Source organism: Electrophorus electricus, chromosome 17 (assembly GCF_013358815.1).
Source record: "Electrophorus electricus isolate fEleEle1 chromosome 17, fEleEle1.pri, whole genome shotgun sequence".
Taxonomy (NCBI): domain Eukaryota; kingdom Metazoa; phylum Chordata; class Actinopteri; order Gymnotiformes; family Gymnotidae; genus Electrophorus; species Electrophorus electricus.
The window spans coordinates 16289906-16310462 of record NC_049551.1 but is presented as its reverse complement, the minus strand read 5'-3'; the positions used below and the strand labels follow the sequence as shown (position 1 = coordinate 16310462).

The 20557-nt window shown below is 42.3% G+C and overlaps 1 protein-coding gene across 2 annotated transcripts in view; it reads right to left on the bottom strand.

Moving 5' to 3' along the window:
* Positions 1-20557, bottom strand: part of cntnap3 (contactin associated protein family member 3) — a 75764-nt gene that overhangs the window by 36931 nt on the left and 18276 nt on the right. For both annotated transcript variants that reach the window (XM_027003516.2, XM_035535855.1), the window contains exons 3-9: positions 11958-12151; positions 10493-10640; positions 8906-9100; positions 2582-2757; positions 1924-2055; positions 988-1249; positions 465-608 (exon numbers count right to left, since the gene is read on the bottom strand). In XM_027003516.2, the coding sequence (XP_026859317.2) occupies positions 465-608; positions 988-1249; positions 1924-2055; positions 2582-2757; positions 8906-9100; positions 10493-10640; positions 11958-12151 (1251 nt within the window). The remainder of the gene's footprint in view (positions 1-464; positions 609-987; positions 1250-1923; positions 2056-2581; positions 2758-8905; positions 9101-10492; positions 10641-11957; positions 12152-20557) is intronic.

The following is a 20557-nucleotide window of genomic DNA, read 5'->3' as shown; positions in this document are numbered from 1 at the left end:
AAAGAGGGCTGGCATGATTTAAGGGCTCATGTCTGCAAATCTCATTTTACATGCGATCCTCCGTGGCACGGGATTTCAGCTTGGGGCGTCACGCGCCGAGCCGCGGGAGACCGCCATGCGGGTTTGACATGATCCCCCGTGCGGCAGCAAGACGACGCCACTGGTGCCGCTGGCAATTACGGAACTAAAGGTAATTAAATCACACGGCTGCTTTTTCCAGGAGTGGGAAGAGTAGACGAGATGCCGGGGGAAGATCGGTTTCCTCCCGAGCAGCTGGAGCAATGAGCCGGCGTGTTCCTCGAGGAACAGGGACGGGAAAGCAAACGTAAACAGAAGGCCACAGCACTGACTTGGCATTGATCGATTAAAGCGATGGCCGCTACTTTAGCAGGAGGAAACAACTCGGCAGAAGGAAGTTATTAGGAGTTTTCTGTAGGAAAGGGGATCGGCTGGACTTATTGTACCTCCTAGGAAGATGTGGCTGCTTGGCATCACGGGCAGTGAAGTGGTGGTCGTAAACGTGTCTGCTTTGTCTACTGCCAGTACCAGACGATCTCGCTGGGTGCTCAGATCCACAGAGTGCCACTGGCCATCGTTTAGCGCCATCCCTGGGCGCAGAGAGTTTTTAGTGCCTCACCAGAGTAGAAACAGACGTGGTTAAATTGAATACTTGATGTAACTGATTGGCCACTTTGTTATCACAGCTGACTGCTAGATAAAAGGAGAGTAGAGAATCTGCAGTGCCTGAACTTCAAGGGCTGTGGTTTGAATACATATGTCCTATGAGAATGAACTGTGCGTACAAAACACTGACTTTTTGGGTTTCAAGTCCTCTGATTCGAATTTAGATTCTGCTCCTTAGGATCAAAGTAATGAAATAACTCAGCAGGTGTGAAAAAGGTGGAACTCCTTGATATATTTGGTTGCTCTCGCCACGCTATGTTGGCTGGGACGTACTACAGACCAACACACGAGAAAAGCTCTGACCTGCGGCCATGTCTGCGGTGACCCGCCCTGCCTTGATGATCTGGAGACGTAGCTTGGCCTCACTCAGGTAAAGCCACAGTGTACCGGCCTGGTGTCGGAGGTCGAAAGTCACCAGCAGGCCCACCTTGTTCCAAGTTCGTAATTGAAGGCTTACCGCCAGGCCGTCGCGTGCTGCCTCCCATGGTAACCGGAGGAAACTCTCCGGGCTGGCAAAAGTCACTGGCATAGCGACAGTCTCCGGGCACGAGAACGTGACATTACCCTGCAAAAATCAACGGCACATAACCCTTGAGAGATCCCTCTTATGTCTTGTTCATTCCAGATCAGAAGTTATTATACATGCAAATATGTTTTTGAAGGTAAATTACTGAGGATGTGAGCTATGATTTTTGCCTAGTAAATTATGCACAAGACCCCCTCCCAAGAGTCTTCTGATTAAGACAATGATTAGCAGGGTTTGTAATTGGTCTAACCTCTAATTCTCTAGTGAGCAGAACTAACAAAAAAAAAAAACAAGCAATGAGTATTGTAAGGGTACTGTGTAGCAGTCAGAGCAAGAGACGATTTCACAAAAGGACTAATTGCATTAAAAGATGAGTTATCTGAAAAGACACACCAAAGTGTATCACAGTCACAAATGGACAGGACGGAAAGGTGGAAGCAAATCCTAGAAATAGCAAATATCTAGCAAAGTAACTACTCTTGCCAAAGCTATTTAAGCCTTGGTGATGTAAATGAATGCATTAAAAAATATTACAAAGATGTTTATAATAAAACCGCCACTGACAAGAAAGCAAGATAAATGAGCCAGCCCTAATGTTTGTGCACAGAACATTTAATCTGTATTATCAGCAACGTTGCAAGAGGCCAGTCCCTCTTTCAGTGAATCAGCTTCGATTCCCATTTCCACACTGTCAGTGTACTGTTTCTGCTTACCATTATGGAGAGCTGCTGGTCTCTGGCCATCTCGATCACATTAACATCATTGTACAGCACATTCTCTAGACAGCCATGGAAGTTCCTTCTGGAGTGCTCACTCCCAACAGCTGGCACCCCACCAAAACTGATCTTGTGAAAGAATAACATTCTGATGTCAAATTATCCGAGCTTCATCTACGCACGCACATTTATTGAGGGAGGGATCATTTAAGAGGCCATGATGTAAGGCGTGGTTAGTCCTTAACCAAGTTAATGTGATGTCATTTTGCATCAAGAAGATACATGGATCAGTGAATTAAAAGTGATGTCTTTGAGCTGCTGAAAAGCAGGAAGCCGTCTCGTGGCTATAACCGAACTGCTGATGAATACAGGCACTTCTATCACGAAGGACTTTACATGGTGATCAACTCAGACGTGAAGCTGAGTGGTACTCATGACCATTTTTCTCCTGCCAAATGTATAAGTATGTGTGTGTGTGTGTGTGTGTGTGTGTGTGTGTGTGTGTGTGTGTGTGTGTGTGTGTGTGTGTGTGTGAACATAAGAGTCTAAGTGTGCGAGAGGGCAGTGGTGGGCGAAACAGTATGCGGGTTGTGAGTGGGAGTGTGTGCACGGGGGTGGGGGAGGTGGGGTTTAGAACAGGTCAGGGCCAACACACCTCGTTAATCTCAAAGTGACTCTGATGCTGCGGGACCTGAAGCTGCTGCGTGGTTTTGTCTACGGTGAAGTTGACGCGTCCACGGAGGTGCTCCATGGTAACGCGATGCCAATGCTGGTCATCCAGCAGGCTGCCCGATGACGCCGTGGTGTGAAAATCACCTGAAGTGCCTCTCCCTGCAAATACAAGGCTGTTAACATTCTCTGCACAACTCAGTGTATTAAGACTGGCTGGCATTTGGCAGGCAGATTTGAAGAAAAGGCTAGTGTTAGAGCACATTTGTGTTAGTACACAATGCAAGTGCACTAGGCTAGTGTTAGAGCACATTTGTGTTAGTACACAATGCTAGTACACTAGGCTAGTGTTAGAGCACATTTGTGTTAGTACACAATGCAAGTGCACTAGGCTAGTGTTAGAGCACATTTGTGTTAGTACACAATGCAAGTGCACTAGGCTAGTGTTAGAGCACATTTGTGTTAGTACACACTGCAAGTGCACTAGGCTAGTGTTAGAGCACATTTGTGTTAGTACACAATGCTAGTACACTAGGCTAGTGTTAGAGCACATTTGTGTTAGTACACAATGCAAGTGCACTAGGCTAGTGTTAGAGCACATATTTAAGGCTAGAAACCAAAAGCCTTTTGAACAGTTCAAATAGTGGAAGACCAAGAGAAAGGATTTCCTTGATCCACAAGGTATGTGACAGTGGAAAACAATAATCCAGCGATCCATAACATTTAGAGACCTGCAGTCTAGCCGAGGGGATCAAGGAGAGATCAATGACACATGAAAGTTAGGGAGCCCTGATGATCGGAATTTTCTTTGCCCCCTCCAACAGCAAACAAGGTTTGGCTAGTTTACCTCAAAGCACTGTTCGCCGCTCATCCACACAGCCACATTTGTATTAAACTTTCATTAAGCAGCAGATTGCTATCGAACAGCCAACTATTTTGTCATGACTGCACACAAACATGCAAGTGATGGGTATTACATGTGCACCTCATCAATTATTTAGCAGAATTATGAAGTCAGGTAGATGCTACTCCAGCTATGCCACCATGGACTCCTTCTCTATGTGCATGTGTTACCATTCCATACCATTCTCAATGTCCCCCGAGACAGAGGATACATTGCTTTGCTGTGCTTGTTCAGTATTTGATCATGTATATTCAAGTTTTTTAAAATGAAAAGGTACAAAATAAAAGCTCCTTTATTTATTAACCCTGAGAGATTTGCTGGGTATATTGTTAAAAATATCCATTAATTGCTCTAAAATGATACATTGATTGTTCATGCTGTTCAGAACATATGAAATGAAAACAGAGCAGGAATAAAAGTTTGCTCTTCTCACCTCTATTCTGATTAGGCAGGGAATGTCCTTGCACTTGACAGTCTGTCAAAATATTTCCAAGCACTGTACAATTGTTTACAACTGTCACTGAGGCATGAGAAAAAGCACTCAGAGCACCTGAGAGTCCTCCATCTGCCATCTGTGTCTGTAAAAACGTCTCCTTGCTATTTAAGGCAACCGTGCTGTAAAAACACATTAAAACATCACAATAGCTTCCCTCGTGGTTTCGTTATCAAGGCTTGAAAATGATAAAGCACCCTAAATGTTGTAAACCAATCTCAGTCTCAGCTACCGTTGCATTGTTTCATGGGTGTGACAGCCGATAAGGGATGTATAATGCTACCAGAAAAACAGTTCTTGTCAAAGTCATTCATACTCCCAAATGTCTTAGGTTAGCCTTGTTAAAGGTGATATTGTTAAAAGTGGCTAAAGCACGATATATTTGAAATACCCAATCCCAATATGTTGTAGTTGTCCATAAACAAATAGACAGCACTGAATTTATTAAGGAACATATTCAAAATTGTTTTCTCCAACTGGCACCTGCACTCTCGAACACTTTTGATAATTACTGGTTGGAGTGTCATGGCCAATGGCATGTGAAAGAAGCGAAAGCCACCTCTGACATGTGTCACTAAGAAAATGAAAATGTTTCCCAGTAAATAAATTAGAAAATTCCTGGATACTGTGTCAGTTCCTTTTGCCCCAGAGCAGCCAACAATGACAAATAGAATGTTCTAGCATCACGCTGTCCCTCTCAACCCTCCTGACAGTGCTTCTACGGACCACATTTGCCATGATCTTTCTGTTGACCTTGTTCGTTCTGAGTCCCCTGTTTATTAGTTCCACCTGTAGTTAATTCCCGTGTGATTGTCTGTGCATTTATATCCCTGTGTCCTGTTTTTCTTTTTTTCTTTTTTTTGCAAAGTCTTGTTCAGTTCCCACTAGTGTGTGTGTGTGTGTGTGTGTGTGTGTGTGTGTTGTTGTTGTTGTTGTTGTTTCCCCTGTGAGTTTGTTTGTATTTTGGTTTTGTCCTCTGCCTGTTTATATTTTTGGTTCTACCAAACCTACTTTTGGCTCTGCCTGTCTTCTCAGCCTGACCTCTAGAATATGTCCTTCATTTGCTCTATATTTTATACACTTACCATTCTGATTTGACTCTAGTTAACTAGCTATCGCGTTAACATCATGCATAAAATCACTCATGTTAACAATACTATGTTCTAACTCGGGAATGCAGAGAAGATGGTGTTTACTGCAGGTATGGCACACTGAAATTATTCTGCAACATCAAAACAGTAAATGTAAATTATTAATAGTTTTATAATAGTTCTGCCTGTAGGGAATTCAGTCATTAATTCAGTAAATATTCAGCTTCTCAAAATATGGATCTTAATATTATGGTTATTCCCCCCCAGTGGCTCAAATCAGTGTACCTGCACCATTTAGGAAAAAACAAAACAAAACAACAACAAACAAACAAGCAAAAAAAACAATGTGCAGAATTAACAATTAACAAACTCAGTAGCCTCTCAGTTATCATTCAAACTAATTCAACATTTAGGTACTGGCAGCATTGTGCTTTCATATGTGAAGGGTCTGTCGCTGAGGAGTGAGAATTGGAAGCTGGGGGTTTTGAAATGCTGCATTTCTGCACTGGTATCACATGGAGCTTAATAAGCTGCACAATAACAAATTAATGCATCCAGATTGCCCGGAGTATCTGAATCATTTAAAAAGTAGGACAAATCCTAAAGTGCATCAAGGGAGATTTTCAATGCTTAGTTATATGTTATATTACCAAGTATGGACATGAAGCTAATAGATGTCTGGCGGATGCCTTTTAACAGATTTGTCTTGTTGAAATCTGTATAAACATACTCACAGATGACTTAATTACATTTAAATGCTCAACCTATCTGACTTGCTATTAAATAATGTCCCTAGCACCATCATTATGCAGTCCAAATCGTCCAGGTCCCTGTGTGATGGCCTATATAATATAAAAGTTTATTACTAAATCATAAACATTCTTAAATATGGTGCATGTCGTGTTGAGGAACTACGCAGTCCTTCCCTTCCAGAAGGTGACGCTGTTATTGCCAATTCCAGATGATCTTGGTGCATGTGCTTGGGGCATGAGCCAGTGCTTTCATCCCTTACCATTTGGTTGTGCCACCTTTGGCTTCCATAACAAAAGGCACAAGTGTGCGCAGTGCTTTCTGAAAGAACGCGGCAGTGCTGACTTAATGACAAGCCCGTTGATCAGTGACTCGTTTAATGTTTGAAGTCATGGCTTGCCTCCAAAAGCTTTACTGATGATTATTTACGCAAAAAAAAGCCAACCACATGGGTCATTTGATTAAACAACACACAATGTCCCAGAAGAGTTCACAACATATGGCTACTGCCGCGGTGCGTTTATTTAACTAGTAGTTATAGTGACTGGAACGAGGCAGAGTGACCCTTCTCAAAGGTCACAGAAGACCTGAATACACTGCACATCACCATGACAGTGGGGAAAAAAAAACAGGAAAGATATGTGCTACTGGACATGATCCAAACAGATATTTTGACAAATGCAAACTGCAGACAAAATTAAATATAAAATTAAATATTTGATAAAGGGGCATACATCTTCACGTTCTCTCATGTTTTCCTGAATATTTATTTTTAGACATTTTTATTTCATTTATTTAATATTCACTTTTTTTCCAGTACACAAACAAGTCTTTCATGACTAATATCTACAGTATTTGCACTATGTAGAGGGCAAAATGCTGACATTAGGCAAAAGATATTGATCATAGCTGTTTCTTCATGCCTTTGCATTTTTTTTTTTGCCTTTGCGTTTTTTGTTGTTTTTTTTTACAAATTTTGCTGATTAAGAACGCACATATTACATCATAGTCATGCAGTTTTTTGAATAGCTTTACCTACTCATCTGTATGGAGTAGGAGATTAAAAGACAGAAGGCTTTTCCCCCGTAAGGCTACTTGAAGGTCTAAGTCCATCATGAAATAAAAGTGCTGTGTGCCATTCTGCTCTTACAAATGTTACTGTTGGATTAAAGAGTAAATAAATGGAGTCCAGGTGGTGTGGGGAAAGCTCCTCCTCTTCCTCGCCCTCGAAGACAACGGCAAGAATGGCCTACAATCACTGCTTCAGGCAAAGCAGGAAAAAACACCAAACTGAGCATTATCACAAGAGAGACTGAGACCATGCAACCCTTTCAAAGGCTCCCATTATCAGGGTAAATATACACCCCAGATCTGTCTGTGTGAAGGGTAAAAACAGACAGCTGACTCTCGCAAGAGGATCACGGCTGTTTTCAGGTCAGCAGAAGAATATTTACTCAGGCTGAAGAATTTGGGGGCTCCCCATTGTACTACTCAGATTTTTGAATGTACCAAACAGGAAAAGTTTACTCTCTTCATAAGATGCGTGGTCAAACTTTCCCAGTTCACAACATATGGTGCACAGGCTGAGGTCTAAATCAATGCATTATAAAGTTAAAGCTCTTAGTGAAATTGCCTATTTCCTCTAAATGTTCACTTTCCCCAATGCCAGTGCAAAATGTATCTGCCAGCCCCAATGTAGAAGCTTCCTTTTGTTGACTGCCAAACTCTGTTCAGTCGACCTCTTCAAAACACAGCCTTCAGACAAACCTTTAGGATCTTTCTGTGAGCAAGTATATTAATCATAGAGGCACACGGAGAAAGAAAGCTTTGGGATCCACAGAGATATACAGGATGTGATAATTACTTTGATGGTGTCAGCAGTGGAGACCTTGTCGGTGTTCATCTATTTCTGGCCAAGTGAAAGAACCTGCAATCCTGTGTCCATCACACCAAACGAATGGTTTTAATTTTAATCCCCGGGAGACAAAGCTTTTCGATTACATTTTTTTTTGAAAGACAGCAGTGCTTACTGGGCACTGTCTGGAGTTGACTCATCCCACAGCATGTACAAAATCAGTTAGTGCTTGAACTACAGGTCTGGAAACTACGCTGCTCTCTGCCAGGCAAACTTTATTGGATTGCCCATTGACTTGGTTGAGAGTCTGCTTGAACTACCTGGATATAACCAAGCAACCTCACTGCATTTACATGCATTTTGTCATGTACATGTTATATAATAACTACATAATGAAGAGCAAGCATAATCGGGTCCTGTGCAATGACGGACATGTCAGAACCAAAGCCGACAGAGGGGACTAAGCACTGGGGAGGGAGGAAGTGCTGCTTCCCTGCTGTGCGAATACAGATGGCTTTTTCAGAGCCTGAGCCACACCACACGTCAGATCGCTGCGAGCTTCTCCTCTCGCGCGGAACACACACACGCAGACACGCCCAGTCCTGGCAAACAATAAACTCTCTGCCACAGGTCTGCGCAGGTGTTATAGTTTTAATGTGGTACAGCAGTCCTCCTAGGCAGGGACGCCATGCCAGTACAAGGGGGTGGGGGTGGGGGGTGGCGGTTGGCTATGGCTTGTACCAGCTAAAGTTATTCCTCAGTCTGGTTGTTGAGCCTTCTGGCTCGCTAGCTAGTCATGACTTGTGATACCATAGAATCCTATTGAATACTGGTAAGCTATTGTAAAAGTGATTGAATGAGTGTCATTTTCAGCAGCAAAAATATTGCAGATCTCTAAATATTCCGTATTTACTGGGGAGATGAATGAGGAAGAAAAGATAAATAATCCCTCCACAGACTTTGAACAATGTCAAATTGCAGAAAATTGTGCCATTATTTTGTCTTTTTGTTCTGGGGAAGGACACCCTTACCCATAGGATTTGGCTTGTTTGTCTTGTATGACGTCTGACCTGATTGCACCATCCGAGCACACTTCAGTCTTTGGTCGTAGCTCAGTCTACTGGCTTTAGTGTCCAGCACTCCTCAGCTAACATGGTAACCAATGAGCTCATTCAATACTGGCAGGTAACATAACTGAGTAATGCACTGAAGAGTACCTTTTCTGAGATGTAGGAAGAGTTTCCCTTTGAGGAGCTCCAGCGTGAGAGTCTGCCCATGCTGGCCTTCCACGTGCATCAAAATTCCAGTGTTGTGACGGGATTTGAAGTTCATGCTGAGCAGATTCCTAGTCGATGGACCGGTGGTCCTGAAGAGCAAGTAGCTGGTTCCTTCAAAACTGACCACATCGGATTCTGCACACAACACAGCAGAGGCAAACATTCGGTAGTACTTACAATGCACTGACTACAACTCCCACCTTTTGTCAGGAAGTGACAAGGTGGAGCAACAGCTCCATATGATGTTATGAGGAGACTGAGACAGCTGATTATGTCCCATTCTGTCTAGTTCAGTTCATATCTCTAATTTCTTTTTTTGGAGGTGAACCCCACTGCGCACCCCACTGGCAAGGTCAGCTGAGCTGCTCTTGATTCCTAGGCCAGTCAACTGTAAAACGCACTGGTTCTGAAGACATGAAGTAACCTCACCCTACTGGGTCTCCGGCCCAGCTTCTCTGTTCTTAACACATTTAGGCCGACCACGACGCCGGTACTGTGACACCGCCAGCCAGGCCGGTGTGAAGCTGGAACGTACTGCTGCACTGTAAGGCCAACACAAAGACACTGGTCAACAGGCAATTTAATGGACTGATTCGAATCAGTGCAGGAAACACTGTGCCTGCATAACAATGGCTTGCAAATATAACGAAGAGTGTGAAAACACACCAAGATGACTAATTGGTCAGCATCATTATGGGGCTGTCCTTTTGCACCTCGGTTGCCTGCTGACAATGCCCCATACATCAGAACAGGCTGAATCCGTCCAGTTTAATTTTACAAGCAATACAACGCCTTACAGTTGCACTGCGGAGGACAAATCTCAATCATATGTAGGATGTGCGTCCAACAAAGCATAAATCAGCCTTGTGAATTGCAGTCTGATTAAAGTGAGGGAAGCAGAGGAGACCTGTTCTTTAGAGATAAGAAGACACAACCTCCAAACTTAACCACATGCCCGATTTCATGTTGGGAGGTGCTGTTGTGTCATGTGGCATCGCATACAGGCATATTTAAATTCATTCAGATCATCATCAGATGCTATTATTCCTGCAGTACTGCGAAGGAAACTGCAGAACTCTGTGGGTATTCAGTGGAAATCCTCACATTGTCAATATGGTTACTGGCTGGCAGCGTGTGCTCTTGGGGCATAGTTGTGTATGCATGTGATTTTTCCTCACGCTGCACTTTAGCCATGAAATCCAGTAGACTGGTTAACAGCTCAGATGTGTCTATGTTCAGTTTCAAAAAGTCAAAGTCCTTCCATACATTTGCATCAAGTTGACTTCACTATTTAATTTCACCTGCTGGCTTGAACCAATTAGCACATTCAGACAGCTGGAACAAAATTCCGGGAGGACTTTTACTTTCTAATCTATCCACTTCTTTAACAGATTAGAGAATACATTGGCTGAAAATGCTAGTAGTGAAGGAGGGATTCAAAGTTGCAGTAAACTTCATTTATCTGTCCCTGCTAGCTTCCACACTCTTCTGGGTAATGTAGTCCTTTTTACATCATCGCATGCTTACTGTATCGGCAGCCGTAGGCCTCTAGTCTTAGCCCGACTCTTCCGTTGGGGTTCCAGTCCAACGGCAGCACGCGGAGGAACTGGGTGAACACAGGCTGCTGGAACTTGTGCATCACCACACTGTCAGCATTGGTGTTTCCAGAGAATGCCTACAGGACACAGGGCAATACACTGCACATGCTTGTGTTAAGAAGACATTCGATGTGACATATTTCTCCAAACGTGGAAATCACAGGGTACTCTCCCCACAAACTGCTCCACTCTAAGAGCTGACCGTGGAATCTGTAGGCCAAACCTGTTGCACGTTGTACCCCAGACGTGCTGCTCTGCCCTTTCAGGAAGACCCACATGTATCCTGTTCAGTGCAGCTACACAGCAATGGCAGCAATCAATAAGTGCAGGACCTGTTCGCCACTGGGCATTTCCACCATGAACAATAGACTGTGCATCTCCAATCACCTGTCTGTATTATGGGAAATCAATAACGTCCAACTTAAGAAAAAAAAAAAGTACCGATGCGCACCAGCTAAGAGAGAAAGCGCCATGTATGAGATTACTGAGGGCTGAAACGCAACTTTTTCTGTAGCAGGGAACTTTCATTTATTCTGTAGAGTATTTGCATTGAGTGCAGATGTGACATTCTTAGCGTGGTCTAATTCTAGGTTGAGTAGCATTTTCAGCGCCTTTGAAGGGATCAAGCGCCCAGTGAAGTGCATCGGTAAGCTGAACAAATTGCACTGTTTCCTGCTGAGGAGACCGAAGACGAGAAGCTTATTTGCCTCTAAAGTGCCCTCCTGAAATGTGCTCTGAGTCAAGGTGCAGAATGCTCTAATATTAGCCACGACAAAATGACACTCACCGAAGATGCGTGCAAGAAGGGGGGGAAAAAAGGCACATTCCTAAACCCAAAGCACTTTTCCATTCAGTGCTGAAAACATGACTCACTGCTCACAAGGCTGCACTGGTACAGACTACAAATCTGTTCTGATAGGCAGCAGCAATTAGGTTTGCTTCAACATGCTGCTGGGATATTTTTTTCTTTATGATTCCTGCCCACTTAAACCCTGCCCTATAGTGTTTTTTGGTTTTTTTTTGGTCATGTGACATTCAGTTCGATGCCTCAAAGCATCAGAGTACAGCAGGAGACCCCCATGCATCTGTTGCATGTTTTGACACATATGCCGAGTGACACACTAGCGGTGGTAATGAATATAAAGCCGCAAAGTTCCCTTAACACCGCAATGCATGCAATATCCAATCGCGTTCCCTGAAGCGGGAGCAACCTTTATTTACAGTGAATGTCAAAGCTGGCACAGCCTTTAAAGGGGTCTCAGGTGGGCTCCTCTTTCCACGAGAGGCAACTTCAATGTGCACTTCAGGAAAATAATCCTTTTTGTCCTCTTTTATGGCCTATATGAATGTTCAAGATGAAGGTACGTTTGAGGTCACGCCCGTTAGCTGCTTACCCCGATGCTGTCCTCTTGGCGGTATTGCCTCCAGTTGTGGCCCGTGTCGCTGAACATGAGGAAGTAGCCGTTCACCCAATCAGAGCTGCCATATCTGCCCTGGGTGGCCACAGCAGTGACCTCTGTCCTCTCCCCCAGATCAATCTCCAGCCACTGATACTTATTGGAGACCAATGGAGACCAGCCACCCGCTCCTTTAGGAGAGATGAAAAGATTCTGATTGTTTGATTGATTAAATGGTACTCATCATATAAAGAAGGAATAAACACACAAACGATGTCACAAAAAACTTTTAAGCTTACTAAGAAACATTTTGAGAAGACAGAAATGTCCGCCTACTTAAGTCCATTATGTTCCTCAGTAAAAAATTAAACAGTGGGTTAAGAATGAAGGATTCGACTTGTTACATGACTCTCATACAGATGAAATGCACTGAAGCAAGCTGAACAGATTGCATTACTTGTCGCTTATATCTGGAGGCGATCTGTCAAGGGATTGTGTTGAGTGGAAATAATTTTCCCAGTTTCCCTTTAGCATTGTGAAAATTGTGGAGCAATCTTTTAACAGATGATTAAGAAGCGGTAAGATTAAGATTTAATCAACATATTTCATTAAGACACAAGCTGTTACAACGTCATCATGTTCTGGGTTATTATTCACCTCTGGTGTATATTTGTGCATCAGGAGATAAGTGCAGCATTTCATAAAAAAAAAAAAAAATTAAATTAAATTTTAATGTGACAATATGTAGAAGTAGATTTCTTCCCATCCCTTTGGTGATTTTCACTGGTATAGTAAATCCATTTAGACTCAGTGCAGTAAGAGTCCATTTCCCTATTGGAGACCTTTAAAATCCTTCTCTATGAGGAACCGACTCCAGCCTTGGTGCTTTAGGAACTACACTGTCCCCTCAGCCAGTCAAGTGAATCGTCAAGCCCAAATGCCTCTGCATGGCAGTACTGCACTCCACAGAAATAAGGAACCAGATCAAGCAGCTTCTCTGACTGCTACGCATATCAGTCAGGCGACTATTCAGTGGGTCTTGTGAGACCACAAGTGCGCACTGCTTTGTGGCCCCTGGGACGAAACAGCGTGGAACCCATGTATGTTGTATTGGGGGGGGGGGGGGGGGTGGGGTCAGAAAAGGCTTGTTTGGGGTGTGCATGCGCACAGCTTGGGGTGGCGAGAGAAGGAGGTGGTAGGGATGCTGAATCAGGCCGAAGGAGCAGATGGATTCAGCAGGATCAGTCTAGGGAGTGAGGTAAAGCTCTCAAAGACTTATAGGATGTCTATGTCACACATGGACCAGCTAATGCTCAGCTATGGACACAAGACCGTGTCCTTACATCAAAGAGGATTTTAGAGAAGATAAAAAAAAGGCTGAATTTATGCAATCAAGAATGCATAGAAAACAGATAGGAATCTTTAGAATGCTTGTTAACAAATGAGCCTATAGAACAAGTTTCTGTAAAGGCTGTTCTTTGAATTACTAAAACGGGCACGTTAGCCTGCAGCTTGTGTTACTCTGAACCGAAAGCCAAAGCAGAAGTCAGCTTTTCATTTCTGCTAATCTAGCACTGCAAGGGTTAAAACCTGACAAGTCCATTAATCATTAAATTGATTTGCATATAGCAGCGACCCCATCGCCATGTTTCCCTGCATAATGCCAGTCTCCATTAGAATGCACAGCGCATACAGAGTTCACTGCTCATCGTGGTTAGTTATATTTATGGCAAAATAACAAGCCTGTTTTGGCATTTAGGACAGCGGCGAAAGGCCAGGCATAAGTACTTTGGTAGCAAGCACTGCCACTGACACTGAAATGGTGGGAGAGAGAGCAGACACATTGACCTTTGTTCATTCTTGTGAGGAGAGTAGGACGTGGAGGAGGGGGAGACACCGGAGGCAGAGATGAGACAACATGAGCGCTAAGCTTCTGCCTTTTAAAATTCAGCTATGGCGTCTAAAACTATAAAGAAAAAGTGCAGCCAGCCTGATTTTAGTGAAAAGTGATAAAGCATCTATTTCTGGCTGTTCTTCAAAGGCCTTCCATGGACCTGGGCTTCTTACAACCAGATAAAAGAGGAGTTTGACAAAAAAAAAAGGATGTAGCCTACATGAGTAGGGAAGTAGTTTGCCTGGTATAACGTAATATTTCAAATTTAAAAAAAACAAAACTTTTTTTTGGTCATATTTTCTAAAATATGTGAAAAACTTGTGAAAAAAAAAAATCTCTTTTGGCTCCACTTAGCGCTCCTAATACAATCTGCGAGACTCCACTATGGCCGAATCAAAACAACCAATCAGAGACAGGAGGAGTGTCTGATGTTGTGCCAATCACTGCTTGTGCACGCGTATGCTCTCACTCGGTCAAGCTCGATCAGTGACCAGCTTCAGGGGCTTTGCAAAAGCAATGGAGGAAAAACAAGCACCATCAATAAAAACAACTGCCCAACCATCCTTTATCAACAACAACTTACATGACACAGATAAGTAAACACAAGATGATAAATGAAGAAACGTAAGCCACAAAGAAAGAATTAGACCGAGCCAGAGATAAAACAAGGATAAACATCAGAGTGACTTTTCACAAGTAGAAGGAGCTACAGGATCAGAAAATAATGTTGCAGTCAGGCTAAGGTTAGCTTGTTTCTGATGCTAAGGCTACTGGCTAGGGTTGTTTTAGTTGCTGAAAAGATCTTAGTGAAGTGCCCAGGCAAGTCATATGGGTTTGGTGTTTATCCTGATATTTGCCTCTGCTCTCAAAGTTAAATGTTCTCAAGTGGTATACTGCTAATTTAGCACTATTCACAACAGTTTTTGTTATCAAACAAAGAAAGAAGCACTGAAATAAATGTGTGCTAGTTCTTGTACTGAACAGGTATTGCTGTAGGTTACTTTTCATATCTAAAAGATTTCTGCTTGTTTGTTTGCCAGCAGTATTGACATTTCACAACGTGCACAACAGTCTCCTCAGTGGGGAGAGGATTTGGAGGCGGGGCTGGAACTCATCTGAGAAGGAGGGGGAGGGGCGTGTAGTTGAACTAATTTAAATTTTTAAGATAAGACCACTCTCTCCTCAACCCCACCTACTGCAGCTTTAACCTTTTGCATGTTTAACTACTATTGCTTCAATAATGCAAAGCAGCAATGTTGACAGTGGCCTGAAGTTCACAGACAAATAAAGTCGATTCAGTATAATAACTAACTTAGCCCTGGAAGGTACTGCTGCCTGGTATTTCACGGACACAGCATCTATCCTAAATATTGCCGTATGGCTTATATGAGCACAATAGTTCTGAGACCACAGAATTATCTGAGTACATGTGATAACGCCTCTATATAATATATTAGAACATATTACACATAACCCTAAAAAACATAAAATGACTCTACTGAAGATCCACTGTACAGGATATAAAGGTTTACCTAGTAGCTAAGGATGCTAAAGCTAAATGCTTGCTGGGTCAGTGTGATGCAGTGTAGTGTCAGAGTACTCAGTGAACAACACTTTTCTATGGAGTCTCATACTGCCCACAGCATCCCACATCATTAGCAAGTTAAGCAGCATGGAACTGAATTACCAGCAGTCTATACTGCATCAGAAGACAGCAGTTAACTGATGCTTCTGGTCAAAGCGCTCTGTTAACCAAATGCTGGGATAGTCGTCGTCCCCCCCCCCCAAGAACAGCTTGGGGTTAATTGCCTCAGGCACATGCCCAATGACAGCAGCCATCAGCGAGGCCTCTTATCCATGACGCCTGTCGCTATCACTGAGTTATATTGCTATGGCCACTAGTGTATTTGTGCTATCCACTAATGCCCACCAGAGTGGTGTTTCATTTATTTTTAAGTATCCCTTTAAAATAGATAAAAAAGAGATTAAAATGTCCTATTAAAGTGTTTTGACTGAAGTGTAATTCTAATTAAGTACTCTGAGTTCAACTTGAGATGAGCTCATTTGCTGTTCATCTGCCAGTTGAAAAGTCTTATTTTTGCTCTTCTCTCATTGACTAGGTTAGACAAGTAAACAAAGCAAACAGGGTTAATGATGGGTCACACACATGAGCAACATACTGTGTTTCTTACACCTTTTTACTTGTCTGTATCTTCTTATTAAATCAACCAGTCCAATACACCACTAATGTTTAAGCTGACAAAAAACAGGCAAAAAATATCAAGTGGACTTCCCAAAATGTGCAAGAAAACCTTATTCAAAACCCATGGAATTTTTGAACATGATAAATATGTTAGTGTATGTAATATATGTTAATATGAGTTGCAATGTAGAATACACAATCAAAAAACAATGCCATGCCACGCAAGGGTGCAAGATAAACTTGCGCTAGGACAAAAGTCTAATTTATTTACTCCTTTACAAGAGAAGGCAAATCACAGTTGACACAAGTCTGGCATGACAAAGGTATTCCAGTGAAAAGCAGATGCGTGTCTAATGAACTGGTCATGCCTTTATCAATAATTTACAATCTCTGCACTTGTGTGAGTGCGAAAACAGAAAAAAAGAGGAATTCAGTAAAACTATCCAATCAAGGTAAAGTGCAAAACAGTGCAAGTTGTTTGGAAGGGCATTGCCCCCAGTGAGTTCACATATAGCACAGCATTTGTTTGATGGTACCTGGTTTGTTATTTATTTAAAACCATTGCCTTCTATTGGATTAAGCAGCAGGGAATGACGTAACACTAGAGTATAGATGTGACGTTAGGAGCCTAAGCAGGATGCGGGAATGAGTAACATTAAACAAACACGTTTATTTGTACACAACACAACACAACAAAGACGTAGCACACAGGTTATCTTGGTCAAACACCAACAACACAAATGCATAAATGATAGACTTTTATACATGTATGCTAATGACACAATGAGGAGCAGCTGTGAGACACAGGGAGGGTGTGGCCACTTTGACGAACACACACACACACACACACACACACACACACACACACACACACACGCACGCACACACGGAGGTGTTCAAGTGGAGCGGCTGTACCATGACAACGGAGTGCATTCAATTCTGGACAATTACCTCCATGGAGATCATTAAAAAAGGGACTTGATTAAAAGTTCGTTTAATTTCAGGATCTAATCTTCTTTTTTTTAGACTGATTGTTGAACTCAGATCCACCTACAGCCCATTTCAGCATATGTGAGTCATCTCAGTGTAACACAGCCAGTATAAAATGCAGAAGATGAAATCATTTTAAAAGGTAAATTACAGCTATTACCATTTGCAAAAGCAGTGAAGCGATCTAAATATCCACTTGAAAAAATGACACTGAGACATAAAAAGGACTCGAATCAAGGCTAACTTCCAAAGCGTGTTTGAAATTGTACATGTGTGTATGCATGTGTGTGTGTGTGTGTGTGAGAGTAAGAGAGAGAGGATAACATCTAGATTAATAAGATATAACCCAACCATGTAATGTTTATGAGGTGGATATAATACTGCTATGATGAATGCCCTTGAAGATATTTATTGCCTCAAGATTGAGTCTAATTTTCACTGCCAAGTTACTGATAGTTGGTTTCACAGAGAGACACAATCAGATGTCTAAGTTACATTAATCAAACTGCTCAGTTTTCTCCACTCAGCTAGCCATGAAAGAAGACAGACCTACTGAGAAACTAATAATAGATTAATAGGAGTCTATTATATGGGTAGATAACAGAACACCTGATGATGGATGCAAAGGGAAACATTTCTAAGAAAAGCTGTCTCTAGATAAACCTGTGAGATACAAAGAATTAGCACAAGAGGACAAACCAGTTCAGGGGGATTTCACCAGCTCAGACAGATTTGTTCAGAAAATCTAGCGTGCAAAGCTACCCCCTGATTAAAATACCACAATGGAGATTTTCTAATATGTTCATCATTGACCCACAAGAGGAATGAATTCTTTTGAACTTACTAGGGGTTCATTGCCGCTAGACTGTGCATTTATTAGACAAAATTTGCACGAACAAGCCTCCTTAGGATCATATACCAGCTGTGGTAACAGGTCATTGTGGAATTGCCGATTCCACCATGTGTGCTTTGGTGAGATGGATACATTGATGAAAAAAGGTTTTATATAAAATATTCTTCAAAACTATAGGATTATCACCTATAACCTATAAGATAAACTGGGGGTGAAATAAACATTCAAACAAAGACATTATAAAAACGACAGGGGCCATGTGAATGGCTTTAGTCAATGCTGTTCAATTGATGACCTAACCTACAGGAAAAGGGTCATATTTAATATGTGAAAAGAATAATTTCACTCTGTCAGCAGGAAGCTTTGCTCTACATTGGCAGCAGTAAGAATGGCAGCCTGAGATATAGAGCATAACATTTGCACGTTGATCAAACTGAATACCATTTTAGATACATGAAATCTCTTTTTTAAACTAGTTAGCCTTGTCCAGTGATGAGAAGTCTGCTTCAAAAACGTCTACAATGAAAAACCCAAAGCTGCTGTTTTAATGTTAGTTGAGGAAAGAAGGAGGACACGGCCCTTTTAGTCACATATTCTTGATAAGTAATTTGCCTAAACACCCAAGATTCTTCGGAAAGTCATCAGTTATCCTATTTATTTAGTGCATGAGAGGACATGGATGGGAAAAGGATGTGTGATTGCTTTTTCAACGTGTTTGACAGAAGTTATTTACATAAGCAGTGTTCAAGCCCTTCACGATTTGAGTCAAAGACAACACTGAACTGAGCTGTGCAGTGACCTTTTTGGACTGGGGTTTGATGACCACGGTTTCGATGGCTGGTTCACTACTCTGGAGTTCAGGTGGGACAAATTTAGAAAGTGCAATGACATTATTTCCTGTCTCCAGTGGTAAGAGCTTCCTAATGAACATAAAGCACATATTTTGACCACACATATGACTGAAGGACTAAATGATAAAATGTCCATTTCCAGGAAACTGGACCTCAGACTGATTTTCAAGTAAACAGACGTTCATCAACTAAATATATATTTTATCATCATTAAGTAGTTACTTAGTAAAATGTGGATACAGAGCCTTAGGCTACTCATGACCAGTGTGTTACGACCAAAGTGTTACGACCAGAGTGTTATGACCAATTCTGTTCTGTTGTATCCCATGGCAAGAGGTCAGTAATGCCTCTTGAAACACCATGTTCCATGTACACTATGCTCCATATACACTAACTCTGGGAAGCGTGCATACGCAAGACTGTCCTTGTGCCCACCAGACAACGTATTCTGTACAACAGAGAAGGGGGATTAAACAAATTTATAAGAGAAGGACTATATTAGGGGATTTAGGTTAAAACTTCCCAGCGGTGTAGTGGAGACTGACCTCAGGAACCAAGCCTCTAAAACTGACATATTCCAAATCCTATCTGGAGGAGGCAGTGTCGTTTCAGTGCTTATTATTAATTCCACACCTTCTTGCCTTCCATGCAAGAAATCTATTTAAGGGAATAGAAAATAACAAAAACTTGCAAATGTGGAACCCTTTACATATCAAGGGCTGGCTGCCCTGACCCAGGCACCCTTCGGCATGCCGACCACCACTCTGGCAAATACAAAGAGATGGGGGCAATCTCCAAACCTCTTACAGACTGAATAAAGAAAAGATAAAAGGTGAAATTCTCGTTCTCATCTGGGCTGTTTCATTCACACGGCATAAACAACCCCTGCCACACCCTTCCCAGTCTCAAAAATAGTGACTATAGTGCCTTTTTTTAAAAAAAATTCAGGTGGCTGGAGTTTAGTGCTGAATTAAAAGAAGCCTCCACCTGGGATGTGAGTGGAAAGAGGCAGCTGTATTTCTTACTTTTTTTTTTTCCAGTCCAGCCTTTAAGTAGAGACATCAGTATGTAGCCTGGCTTCAGCAGCACTGCAGAAACCTGCCTTTGAAGTGTGCTGTGCTCCATCCTGTGGGGAGTAAAACTTCCTGCATGGTGTGTGTGCACGCGCTGGGGAGAAAATAAAAGCACTGCTCACTGTGCACTGTGCCAAAACTCTGGAGGCTGATGTTCGCAGGCTCTTTTGAAGGCTATTTTTTGCAGGCATAAGTAATTACAACTTCCTCCCGCTCGAGTCAATGACATTTTTTCAACTTCTGACATGGATGAACGTTCAGACGTGTTTACTGAATACTGTGAAAAGATGCCATGTTTATTGTTCTGATGGCAAATGATGGCCTACAAATCCATACATTATCCTACACCACTGCAGACTAGCAGCTGCAAATTGAGGAAGCATTCATATTCATTACCGCTGCTGAGAAAATGCCTTAACACGTCACTCTAATGTACTATAATAAGGGACTCGTATTCAGCGAGAGCCACTAAACAGCTCAGTACAAATGGACATGGTCAAGCACAGCACAGTGCCTCAAAACGGGGCGCTCCAACAAGGCAGTGAGTTATGAGAGTATGCATCGACACATGCTCCTTCCTTTTCCATATTCAGGAAAACTCAAAGCCACATAAACCTCAAAAGAGCAATGGATTTTCTTCCCATCAAAATCAAAAAGCATCTGCAGTTTTTGTGCCATGCATTTTCGCTATATAAAGGCAAAAAAAAAAAAAAAACCCCACTGACCAAAAAGA